We start from the raw sequence: 12,444 nt of genomic DNA, 5'->3' as shown, positions 1-12,444 counted from the left end.
CATTCAGTTAAAACCTTTAAGTTTTTTTTTTATAGTGACAATATATTAACAGGGTCTATGTCTCTTGCATCTTTGATCCCATAGAGTTTGAATGTGAGTTTTCAACAGAGTGCCACATGAGCAGAAATCCATATGCATGAAGGTCTCATTAATTTTTTACTGATAAAGTGAATTGAGAAGGCTCAGTGCTTACCAGCTGCATTTTGAACTTAACTACAAACATGAATTATGTATACATGGAAAATTATTTGAAACAATTTTCTTTTAAAGTATTATACACTTATTTCATATTATGAATTTAGATAAATTAAAATGTTTCACAATTGTCATAAATTATGTTCAGCTTCCTGTAAAATTCCTAGTTGATTCAAGCCTATTAGCATGACCCTTGCTGGTAATCTGTTATATAATGCTAGTAAAATGCCCCTGGTTTGCTCCTAATGAACTTTTGTGTCAGTACAAGCTAATTAAAGGGTCCCCTTCTAAGTGTATCAGGGTGGCACTCTCTGGTGGATCCCGCAGACAGGATGTCTGGACCTTGAGTACTGCTTCCAAAGCCAGAGGTTGTCACCCCTTGGGAGCTGCGAGGAAGTTAGAAGGACAAAGGAGAACACGAGTCAGGATTACTCTCAATACAAAGGAAAGAGGATATTCATTCCACGTTGATCCTTCGAAATTTTACTTGGGGATGGTGACAGATTGAGAAGCTTTTAAGAACCTTTCTTCCTATTTCAAAAAATCAGAAATTTATAGCCTTCATAATGGAATTGTAGTTAAGGCTCTTACAAATCTAGGTCGGAATAGCTGTTGCTCAGTCTACGTTGCATGAGTGCAGAGAAAGCGGGAAAATGACAATGTATGGGCATCTGGGTGTTGAAGTGGACTTAGAGCGTGGGTAGAGGCGTTAGCAGGAAGAATTCTGGAGACCAAGATGTAAACTCATATTTCTAATCAACGTGGGTGACAGTTTAGGGTCTGATACACCAAACACTTCATAGGAAATAGTGCTAAGACCGACACCACTCAACATAACAGTAGTCCATACTTCTGGAACCCAGACCTTGCCAGATCTGAGGGCGCCCGATGATGACGTTGCCTTGGATCAGGCGGTGATTGGTTCCCATAGAGGGGCGACGACCGCCAACGAGATTTGGAGCCCGAGCCTAAGCCATCGCGAGAGCAGCGGCCTCGGGTGCGGGATGGCCGCGAAGCCAGCCGGAGCTGGCCCGCGGCTCCGGGCACCTGCTCTCCCGCCCGAGGCATGGCCCGGGGTCCCGGCCCACTAGGTCGGTCTCGCCCCGATACGGTCGCCATGCCCAAGAGAGGAAAGCGACTCAAGTTCCGGGCCCACGACGCCTGTTCTGGTCGAGGTGGGCGAGGAGGCGGGGGTGCTGAAAGATCTGGGGCTGTCGGCTGGGAGGGGACTGGACCGAATGGAGGCGAGCGCTTGCCTGCCGGAAGAGGGAGGGAACTGGGGCCGGGAACCTACAGTGAGCAGGTCTTAGTGGGAAAGATTGACGGGAAGGCCTTTACCTTGAGGGTTGGTACTGTGTTTCAGTGACCGTGGCGGATTATGCCAACTCGGATCCGGCAGTCGTGAAGTCTGGACGGGTCAAGAAAGCCGTCGCCAACGCTGTTCAGCAGGAAGGTAGGCTTTCGGTTAGTCCATTTATTTTATACCCAGGTCTTGAAGACAGAACTCATGGTTTTAATTCCTGGGATTCTCTGTTTTTCTTTTTTCTTTTTTCTTTTTCTTTTTCCTGCTGTTCTTTGGGCATCTTTCCACAAACATGTTTGCTCTCCTCCCTGTTTGTTCTTATTTTGCGGGCAGGGTGCCAAGAATGGCAGTTTTTGTAGATAAAATATTGTATGTCTGTCTTTGCATTAAAAACGACAACAGCAACAACTTTGGTACTCTTCATTAGTTTCCACTGCTTTCTTCTTAGGTATTAATCTCTTTGCTGTAATTCACATATATTTTACTTTGCAGTTTGCTTCCTTGTTTAATAACCTTGGTGTTATTACCCCGCCCCCCCCCCCCCCCCCCGTTTCTCTTGCTTTCAAGCTTTTTATTCATGGGTTGAATTGTGTTTTATGAGACATACTGTCTAATCCAAGACAAGGGTTAAATTGGATCCAGTTCCTCTCCAACACTGCTTATCAGAATTGTGTAAATGACAATAGAATTCACCTTTTGCTTTTATCCTGCAGGGTTCATAGTGGAGGAATTGTGCATTCTCTTTTTTTTCAGGGCTGAAGTTAGCACTTTTAAGGAGGGGATCCTGCAACATTGAACTCAGTTTGCCTATTGCTTTATTGTATTTTTGTTGTTAAAATTTTAAAATTTTGATTTCATTTTGCAATCAGTTCTCAGCTTTCTTTCTTACTCCCTCCCCATGCTGATATCTTTGTCAAACTGTATTTTTGGATGGTACTGGGTACCATCTCATTTTCCCCATTTTTTTTCTTTTAGTAAAATCTCTTTGTGGTTTGGAAGCCTCCCAGCTTCCTGCAGAGGAAGCTCTTTCTGGGGTTGGTGAGTCCTGTGACATCATCGACAGCAGTGATGAGATGGATGCCCAGGAGGAAAACATCCATGAGAGAACTGTCTCCAGAAAAAAGAAAAGCAAGAGGCACAAAGGTACAGAGTTTGCTTTCTTTGGGCAGTCCTGTCTTTGGTGATAATTGAAGCGGTCATTTTCTCAACACAAGAGGAGATCAAAGTGGTGATCCATCGGGAAACTGAGTTTGGAGAAAACCTGGCTCTTAATAAGATCTTAATAGTGGGACAATACCTGTTAATAGATCTGGATTTTTAACTTTTGTCTAAATTTGAGAAGAAAGAAGACTGATAGTAGCCATTATTGAGAACATTAAAAACATGCATTTCTAGATTTCTGAATGTGTGAAGGAAGCTGAGGTGTGACAAAAATGTTTTCCAAATATGTGGATTTTACATAATCAGTTTTGCGTTAGATAAAGTTAGATATTATCATGGACTTCTAAGTACTGTGCTTTATAACTAATAGGTACTGTGGAAAATAGAAAAGTGTATGATGGTTATGTCTTAAAGGTGGTAAGACCTTTAAATGAAACAGAAACTAATGATATATAATGTGCCAAATCATTAGCCAAATTCCCACACTGTGCTCTACACTTAATGAATCAGATTCTCTTGGGGTAGAGCTTAGAATAGCTGTTGTTAAGGCCAAAGTGGTTCTGATGATCAGCTAGGTGTAGGGGAAGCTGAGAAGTAAGAAATGATTTGTATATTTTTGGTTTCAGATCTACCAGAACTTTCACCTCTACTTGAGAATCACATAATAGATATTTATATTTGTGAAATCTGTTGAAATAATCAGTATATTAAAGAACTTATATTACTTTGCTATTATAGCAGGAAGCAGCCTTGGGAAGGTGGTGGAGGGGCTTTTTACCCAGGAAAGAAGAAAGCTGCTTTTAGTTCTACGATTATGGCTGAATTAAGGGTTAGTCCTTGGTGTTAGTCCATATACATATATCTTTGTGGAGTGTGTTTGTTACTTGAACCTGAGATATTTAATGGACTCAGGGTCAATAGAATTAACACTAATAAAGTCTGAAGCAGAAGGAGGAGGTAGGAATATCTTATCAACGAGTGACTAACTGCCCCTGGTCAGGATTATAGGCCAAACTGAAAGTGAAATAAGGAAAAAACAGAAAAAAAAGAAACATGTTTATAGGATGTTATTGAGTACACACTGCGCTCATCTGTTTTTTTTTTTTTTAATTTAGTCTGCACTTGAAGTTTCCTCATGCCATTTAAAATCAATTTTGTTTTTTACATGACTGAACTGAAGAAAACATTTGGTCGATGGGGATTGCAAGGAAAATCAAAGTCAGGGTTGAAAGTGCAAAGCTGGAATTTGGAGTCAACAGAACCTGGATTCTGTTGATGTTGCCTTGGTGGCAAGGCTCTGTTTTCTTATTACTAAAATGGACACAATAAGTCAGTCACGACAGCACATGCCTATAATCGCAGTAATTAGGGAGGCTGAGGCAAGAGGATTACAGATTCAGGGCTAGTTTTGGCATTAGTGAGAACCTGTCTCTAAAAGGACTGGGATGTAGCTCAGTGGCACAGTGCCCATGGGTTCAATCCCCAATACATAAAAAAATAAATCAATAAAATAGGCACAATAATATTTTCCTTATTTCTGTTGAAAATTTATTAAAGTTGAATGATATAATGTACGTGAAAACACTTTACAAACTTCAAAATAATATGTGAGTATTTGTTTTAAAATGGCTTGAAGAATGAGGCTTATTCACTCAGGCAAAAGTTTTCAGCAGTAGAAGTAGCAGGAAATGTTAACCCCGAGGGGCTTCCTTGAACCTATTTAAACCCTTTTCTTAACTGTGCAAGACCTGAGAGAATTGAAATGATTGCGTATCTTTAGTTATATGTGCAATAGAAAATCAAAGGTTATTGTGTTTTTTTTTTTTTTTTTTTCTTTCAGAGGACCTGGACAAGGCTGGAGGAGAAGAGTATCCCATGGATATTTGGCTATTGCTGGCCTCCTACATCCGTCCTGAGGACATTGTGAATTTTTCCTTGATTTGTAAGAATGCCTGGACTGTCACTTGCACTGCTGCCTTTTGGACCAGGTTGTACCGAAGGTGCGACCACAGAGAGCTCACTCAAATTTCTCTGTAGCTGATTCCATTGCTGTTTGTGATTTGGAGCTACTCCCTGGATGGTGATCTCTTTTCACTTTCTCTCCTCCATGTCTGGTTATGACCCCAACTTTGGACTCTTTGACCCCTCTCTAGTTTAAATTTAACATTATGAATTTATTCAGGTAATTGTCTTGCTTACAGTTACCTTCTTCACTTTTTTATCTGTGTTTAGCAAGTCTTGCTTCAGGTCTCAGAAAGAAATGACTTTGACTTTTCCTCTGATGTTTATGTTAGCTAGAATATTCAAAAGCTACAAATGGCTACCTGTTTATCTTTCCACTGGATTAGTTGCTTCTTAGATTTTTTCTAGTCACCCGAAATTTTCATGTAGTTTTTGTACTTAATGCTGCCCTATATAAAATCATAGTGGTGAGGAGTGAATAGATTGTATGATTAGTAAAAGGGCTAGCTTTTGATGCAGGGTGTGGAATTGTAGTGGAGATTGTAAATAGTCTGTAAGGTTGTGGTTAGAATGGATGTTGAGATAGTGTAGCAAGCAGGGAGTAGAAAATCTGTTGAGACGTTGGACAGGGAAACCTGATGGCTCTTCTATAGGAGAGGGTTCCCCTGCCCCTCGGTGCTAGGGATTGAACCCAGGGGTGTTTTACCACTGACCTAAATGCTGTCACTTTCTTCCTAAGTTACTGGGGATGGCTTTGAACTTAGAATCTTCTCTCTCAGCCTTTTGGGTCTCTCTGATTATATGTGTGTACAACCGCTGAAGTATACTATTCTTTTGTCAGTTCAGAGACTTGTTCTTTTATAGAGTGAAATAGGATTTAAACTTTTAAAATGGGTGAAAAAGTACAGGATTATAAGCTGAAGAATCAAAAGTCACTGCGAAGTTGAGATGGTGATTTGTATGTATATGAGCACTGGGACTAGCTAACTACTGGCTGATGGAATAGTGCAGTGGCGTTCATGTAGAGACCAGGAGTCCTAAGAGACTGATGTAGAGCAGGAGAGACAGTCAAATGTTGGTAGGAGTAATGTGTCATGTTTCAGGCACTACACGCTGGATGCTTCTCTGCCTTTGCGCCTGCGACCAGAGTCAATGGAGAAGCTGCGCTGTCTTCGGGCATGTGTGATCCGTTCTCTGTACCATATGTATGAACCATTTGCTGCTCGAATCTCCAAGAATCCAGCCATTCCAGAAAGCACTCCCAGCACATTAAAGAATTCCAAAGTAAGTGAGAGTTAGTGTTGGGGTTTGATTAATAGACTCTTGTATGGTGGCCTGTTACTGTGGCTTATTTTCAGCTTCTCTGATGGGGAGGGCTATAGGTCCCAGGCTGCTAGAGGACTAATATAAACTTATAGAACTCAAAGAGATTTCATTTCTCTAGGATATTCCTGCTGTGCTGGGCTGGCTTGTTATCTTTACCTATAGCTTTCTTGTGCTTTTAGTGTATTCCTTATTCCATTTTAATTTATTTTCATGCATTGTACATTGGACCACTTTAGATACGATGGTTTTGATGGTTTGGGCTAGGAAGAGCATAACTCAAAAGGTAGATGTATGCTATAATTTTTAAAAGGTGCTTAAATCATGATATAAGGACATAACCTGAATAATTCACATACTTTCTCTTTCTAATGTAATCTTGACATCTGGGATTCCCTTTATTATTCTCGACCTTCTTAAAGGATTCTGATGTAGATTTCTTTAGCATTTGCTAAGTGCTCAGTGCTAGGCTGTTTTTGGGCTCTGTGGTAGGTTGTCTCAGAGACCATCAGTTCCTCCAATTCATAAACTTTAGGGCTCTAAAATTATATATGTTTTAGGCTATTTTTATCTCAAGATTCTCCCAGTATTTTATATTCATACATTGTATTCATGTTAGTGGCATTCTTCTGATTAGTAAATAGGTCTACTAGTCTTTGGTACATTCTTTCCTTTTCTCCTCCCTGAAGAAATGTCTAGTGAAATCACCTTTGTCAAGCCAGACTAGTATAGTAGATCTGATTATGCAGGCAAGTTGATGTCTCAACCCTTTTCTTACTCAACTAATATCATGTCTAAATTTCATCTTTTGAGGTTATAGCTAATTTTTATTCTGTTCCTATCCAAAGTCTGATGTTCTATAGCACTTCCAATTCTCTTGTACTTTATTGTCATGGACTTAATGATTCTTCTCCCCTAGCTTAGCTCTAGGGTGATAATATTCTACCTGAAACATTTGAATTAAAAGGATACTATTGGTAGTATATTCCCCCCTAGGCTTGAAACTGAGATAGACAGGGCCACTGGCTGAGCTCAATTTAATATCATACTAGCTGATGGATTTAGGGCATGAATAGCATGCTGTGTGAGTAGAATTTCACCCAGCAGCTGCTTCTGCCTGTAACATGAGTAGACAGTGTATCAGTTCACATTTACAGTGCCCCTTCCCCCAGAAGCATTTGATAATATTAGACTAACTATGAGGAGGTAGGGAATCATCCCAGGGTTAACCATGCTAGGTGTGAATTAGTTACTGGGAGAAGAACAGCATTGGGCAAACTCCTCATGCTTGACACATCTTAGCGGCTCCAGTGCACAATGCAAGTGCTACTGCTTAGCTTCTGAAATACCTATGTCTTCATATTCTTAGCACTGTATATTAATTTTTAAAAAGTAGACTATGAAAAGCCAAAGTGAAATGAAAACCAGGATCTTAATCTAGTTAGTATGCCCAGATCATCTGGCTGCTTCTTTTGTGCCATATTAGAGATCTTCTGAAGACGGTGTGGGACCTGAAGTGGCAGGTGTCCTATGCATGGCCTTGCCATTAGTGTGTCCACGATCGCATGGCATTCAGGGAGTTGCCAGCATGTCTAAAGGAAGTTGTCCCATGTTCCTGGACTCCAGCTTTTCGTATTTGATCCCCCTCTCTCTCTTTCAGTAGCATAGCTTGTGTGGGACACTGGAGCCGTTGTGATGGCAGCAGAAGTGTTTTCCCCTTAAAGCCAAGCCCATTATTTTTGATGGAACAGCAGGACGTACAGGGCATGTCTGAAGGGCAGGACGGCGGACGACCCACCCCTTATCCCCTGGGAGGTACCTCACTTCTTGTGCTTAACCCTAGCTGTAGCTTGACTTTCATCAAGGGGTTCACTCTAGACTGAATTTAGCCCAGCTCTGTGGTTTCTACCAGCTCTCTGCTCCCAGAAGATCCTGAGCAGCTTGCTCCTATTATAGGGCCGGCTCTCCTTGCCTGCCTCATGGCCTTGTTATCATCTTGCCTGGTGGCTACTCACTGCCCTTATATTTTAATGTAGAGCGGTGGCCTGCTGAATCAGAAAATGCCCCAGTTTCTAGACACCATGTTTCTGTCTTTAAAGAAGAGAACAATAGGGGTTGATCTCAAATAGCCTCTGAGGTTGACATATTGGTCCCTCTTCTCCTTATTGAACAGCCCTGGGGTTGTCTTCATGTTGCATCAGTGTCAGGTTGGGGGTCTACCTGTGTCTAGGTAAAATATCAGCATTAGGACTGTGGTTGGCTTTAGAGTTGTCAAACAGAGAGGTTTTTCCTGATTATTTTTTGTTACCTTACAGTGTATTTTGATGTTTTCCCCCCTTAGTTTGTTTTATTTTTATTTTTCCATAGTGCTTACTTTTCTGGTGCAGAAAGATTGTTGGGAACAGACAGGAACCAATGTGGGAATTCAACTTCAAGTTCAAAAAACAGGTATGTGATCTTTCTTTGCTTTGTCATTCAGGTAATATCTTCAGATGAATTTCACTAAGTATCTTAATCCCTTTTTACTATCAAAACAAAGTGCCACAGACTAGGTAATTTTTGAAGAATGAAATTAACTTCCTCACAGTTCTGGAGACTGGGAAGTGCAGGATCAAGGTGCTTGCAGGTTCTGTGCCTGGCAAAACTCTGTTTTCTCTGCTTTCAAGGTGGTGCCTTATTGTTGCATCCTTTAAAGGAAAGGGACCCTGTCCTTATATAGCAGAGGGTAGAAAACCAAAGAGGTTGAACCCAGTGTAAAGCCTCTTTTGAAAGGGCCTTCATCCCATTTATGAGGGAGGAGCCCTCATAACCTAAACACTGCCTAAATCCTACCTCTTACTACTATTGCAGTGGAGATTAAATTTCAACATGAACGTTGGAGGGGCACAGGCATTCCAGCTATAACACTAGGCATGAAATGACCTTATTACAAATCAAATAGTAGGACTGGGGATATGGCTCAGTGGTAGAGTACTTGCCTGAAATGCACAAGACCCTGTGTTTGATCCCCAGAAATGCCCCCCCCCCGCCCCACCAATCAAATAACATACACCAAAACTTAAATAATACCCTGAAAAGAAAAAGGAGGAGGAACTATTTTATATTGAAAGATAAAGGTGACAACCTAATGCAAAGAGTAAACCTTGAGTGGCTTCTGGACCAGAGAACAAAGAACTATAGAAGACATTTTGGGGGCAGTTGCAGAATTTGAATATGCTGTGGCTATTAGATGATATAAAACTATTACTTTTCTTATGTGTGGTAATGGTATTGTGATTATGTATAAGTGTCTTTATTCATACTGAATTGTTAAGGTTGGAGTGTCTGTTACTTCCAAAAGGCTTTGTACTCCATTCTTCCCAAAGTATGTATGTGAGGGAGTTGGGAAAGTAAATATGGCAAAATATCCAATGGTGGAGTATATATAGTTTAGTATACTGTACTTTTCTATATATTTGAAGACTTAAAAGTGAAAAAGAAAAACTTACTATAATCATGCACTGAACTTATTTGCTTAAGTTTTCTTTTTTCTTTTGTTCAAACGTTTGTAAACAACAAAAATTAATATAGTTTTATGTTCAAGATAGTTTTGGGGAAGCCCTGAGGAGAGAGTTTGCCAGAAGGCTTTTTATAAAACATGAACATTTGTTCATTTTTTTTCTCTGCATTTTGCTTAAACTATAAGATCTTGGCTATTGTGTGGATCTGTTTTGTCATTCTTTTCTTATCCTCAGCAGCTGCATTTAAAAAATCTCTCCTCTAGTTAGTAGCTCACTGGTAAGACACATTACAAATATAGTTAGTTATACCTCAATGATGGCAGGTGGGTTATAGATAGTTCTTAAAGTAAATCATATTTTCCTGTTTTTTTCAAAAACATGGTTCAGGGGAAGAATTTAGCTCCCATAGTTCACATTTAGAAAGATAAGATGCTTAAAATCTATGAAATCTGTTAGACGTCGCTAAAGTGAACCATGGGAGTTTTCTGGGAGGGGACTGAGGGGCAGTGGAGAGAGATAACTAGAAGCGGAGACCACAATTACTGCAGGAAAGTGAATACTTGTGAGTTCTGAGACTTGGGAATCTTTGGTTTAATGGCACCTGTTCTAGGAGGCCACTTCTGCTTCCATCCCTTTGTGCATCAGATATTTTAAGTTCGACAAGTCACAAGGAGTTTGCAGTCTTTCAGACATTATAGTGTCTCTGGTAGAGACTTAAAGTTTCTATTTGTCTGGTGGCAGGAGTACCATCTAAATGAAGCATAAACCCGTTGCTACATTTGCTCATCCAAATATATTTTCCCTTTTTGCAGAAGGCAGATTTTCTTTGATCTTTGCATAGAAAGCAATAAACATAACAAGAGGAGATAACAGAAAAGTATCGGCTGTTGGATTTTCATTGATGGACTTTTAGAGAAATAAATATTTCCTCTAGGTCATTAGATTAATTTTGGTTCTCTTCAGTCCCCTAGATTAAAGAGCAAATGTATGGAACGATTGCAGCCTCCCATTCAGTATGAAGATGTTCATACTAACCCAGACCAGGACTGCTGCTTACTGCAGGTCACCACCCTCAATTTCATCTTTATTCCAATTGTCATGGGAATGATATTTACCCTGGTAAGTGGAGACTCAGGATTTCATCCACAGCTCTTTTATAAACTTTTGCTATATTTAGAGTTTAAAAGAGATTTGTATATTCAACCAGTGAGAAAAAAATACCTGAAGAATAATTTATAAAAATTTGAAATTAGGCTTGTATATTAACAGATAGTTGGGGATTAATATATATTAGAATATGTTGTTACCTATTGTTCTCTCTAGATCAGGGAATGTTCTGCATTGTTATGTGTGTGCAATGATCATTATGACTAAAAGAAATAATGAGGAAGCGTGTGCATGCACATTGTATGTCAAGACTGTGAGGCATTCATGTGGTTTCAAATGGAACATTAAGTACAGGGTGAGCAGCTCTACCTTTGTGCAGTGCTCTGGCTAGTCAGCATTTGGCTAAGAATCAGTAAACAGTGTATGTGCCTGTGTCTTAATTTTTCCATGTTTTAAAATATTTTAATTGGATTGGCAACTGGAAAGTTTGGGCTGTTTATCTTTTCTGTGTTTAGGGCTTATGTTCATAGATAGGCAGACTTCCCCTCCAAAATGAAAATAGCTTTATTATTTTTTGAATGGTAAAAAATAATGCTTCATGTAAAGAATTTAGATAATATATAAATATATTGAGAAAGTAAAGGTGACTTAGACTTCCACTGTCTTGTAACTACAGTTAACCTGGAAACTGTTTTTCTAATGCATCTGTTAATGTTCATGTATATATCCTTTCTCAGATAATTTTGAGTAATTGAGATTATGTCATATATGCTATTTTTGTTGTAGGTACTTTTCTCCTTCCTCTTGGTTAAGCCATATTAATGACCTAGTTATGTATTCACATTCCATATCCTTCATATTAATTCTATATAGAACTACATATGCATATTTGGAGATTTTGTAGTTTCATTTTACAAAAAAAGGGGATCAGGTTTATGTTTCATGCATCTTCCTTAATTTGTTCAATGTTATCTAAATCCCTTCAAGTCATCTCTTACCTGACTTTAATGACTTTGATGTGTGTGTGTGTGTGTGAGTGTGTGTGTGTACTAATTTATTCAACCATCTGGAAGACTTTTTTTTAGCCTAGTTTAAATATATGAAGCTGAGAAGACCTTACACATCTGTAATCCCAGTAGCTTTGGTAGGATCGCCAGTTCAAAGCCAGCCTCAGCAAGTTAGCGAGGGCCCAAGCAACTTAGCAAGACTCTGTCTCAAAGTAAAATATAAAAAAGGGTTGGGGATGAGGCCTAGTGGTTAAGTGCCTCTGGGTTCAATCCCTTGATACCAGAAACAAACAAAAAAAAATTTTAAAAAGTTAAAGTTACACTTTTTTAAATGTTTTTACAAAGGTGTTGGTGTTATAACTTAGAGATTAATGTTGCAACCTAGTCAGTATAAATTATTTCTGGACTGTTTCATTTCAGGGTGAGCCAGAGGAAACCAAGTTTTTTTGAATTGGGTATTAAATTTGTTTTTCTCTTCTAGTTTACTATTAATGTGAGCACAGACATGCGGCATCATCGAGTGAGACTGGTGTTCCAAGATTCTCCTGTCCACGGTGGTCGGAACCTGCGCAGTGAACAGGGTGTGCAAGTCATCCTGGATCCAGTGCACAGCGTCCGACTCTTTGACTGGTGGCATCCGCAGTATCCGTTCTCCCTGAGAGCATAGTTATTTCTTCCCATCCTTTGGGGCAGCCCTGAGTCTAGTCCATAAGTAATCAGATTTCAGTTTGAAGGGGATGGTTCTGTTGTATATCTGATTAGTAATGCATATGCTCTTTTGGTTCCTGGGGCTCCTATTATTGGAGGGAGAAGGGTTGAATCAAGAGGAAAACAACTATGGTTTATAAACATATTTTAATGTAAAATTTGCATTTGAAAGGAGAAA

At 39.6% G+C, this 12,444-nt stretch overlaps 2 protein-coding genes across 3 annotated transcripts in view; one reads left to right on the top strand and one right to left on the bottom strand.

Moving 5' to 3' along the window:
* Positions 1–1,178, bottom strand: part of LOC308651434 (alpha-1,3-mannosyl-glycoprotein 4-beta-N-acetylglucosaminyltransferase-like protein MGAT4E) — a 20,905-nt gene extending 19,727 nt beyond the window's left edge. For both annotated transcript variants that reach the window (XM_081298465.1, XM_081298466.1), the window contains exon 1: positions 1,066–1,178. The gene's annotated coding sequence lies outside the window, so the exon portion shown is untranslated. The remainder of the gene's footprint in view (positions 1–1,065) is intronic.
* On the top strand, positions 1,153–12,444 carry TMEM183A (transmembrane protein 183A). Its single transcript, XM_081298467.1, has 8 exons — positions 1,153–1,370; positions 1,559–1,648; positions 2,474–2,641; positions 4,500–4,659; positions 5,725–5,905; positions 8,312–8,392; positions 10,408–10,563; positions 12,040–12,444. Exons 1-8 carry the CDS (start codon positions 1,262–1,264, stop codon positions 12,223–12,225), a joined length of 1,131 nt encoding a protein of 376 aa, XP_081154593.1. The 5' UTR covers positions 1,153–1,261; the 3' UTR covers positions 12,226–12,444.

This window comes from Spermophilus citellus (genome assembly GCF_964194105.1).
Source record: "Spermophilus citellus genome assembly, chromosome: 6".
NCBI classification, from domain to species: Eukaryota; Metazoa; Chordata; class Mammalia; order Rodentia; family Sciuridae; genus Spermophilus; species Spermophilus citellus.
This window is presented reverse-complemented; position numbering and strand designations above follow the sequence as displayed.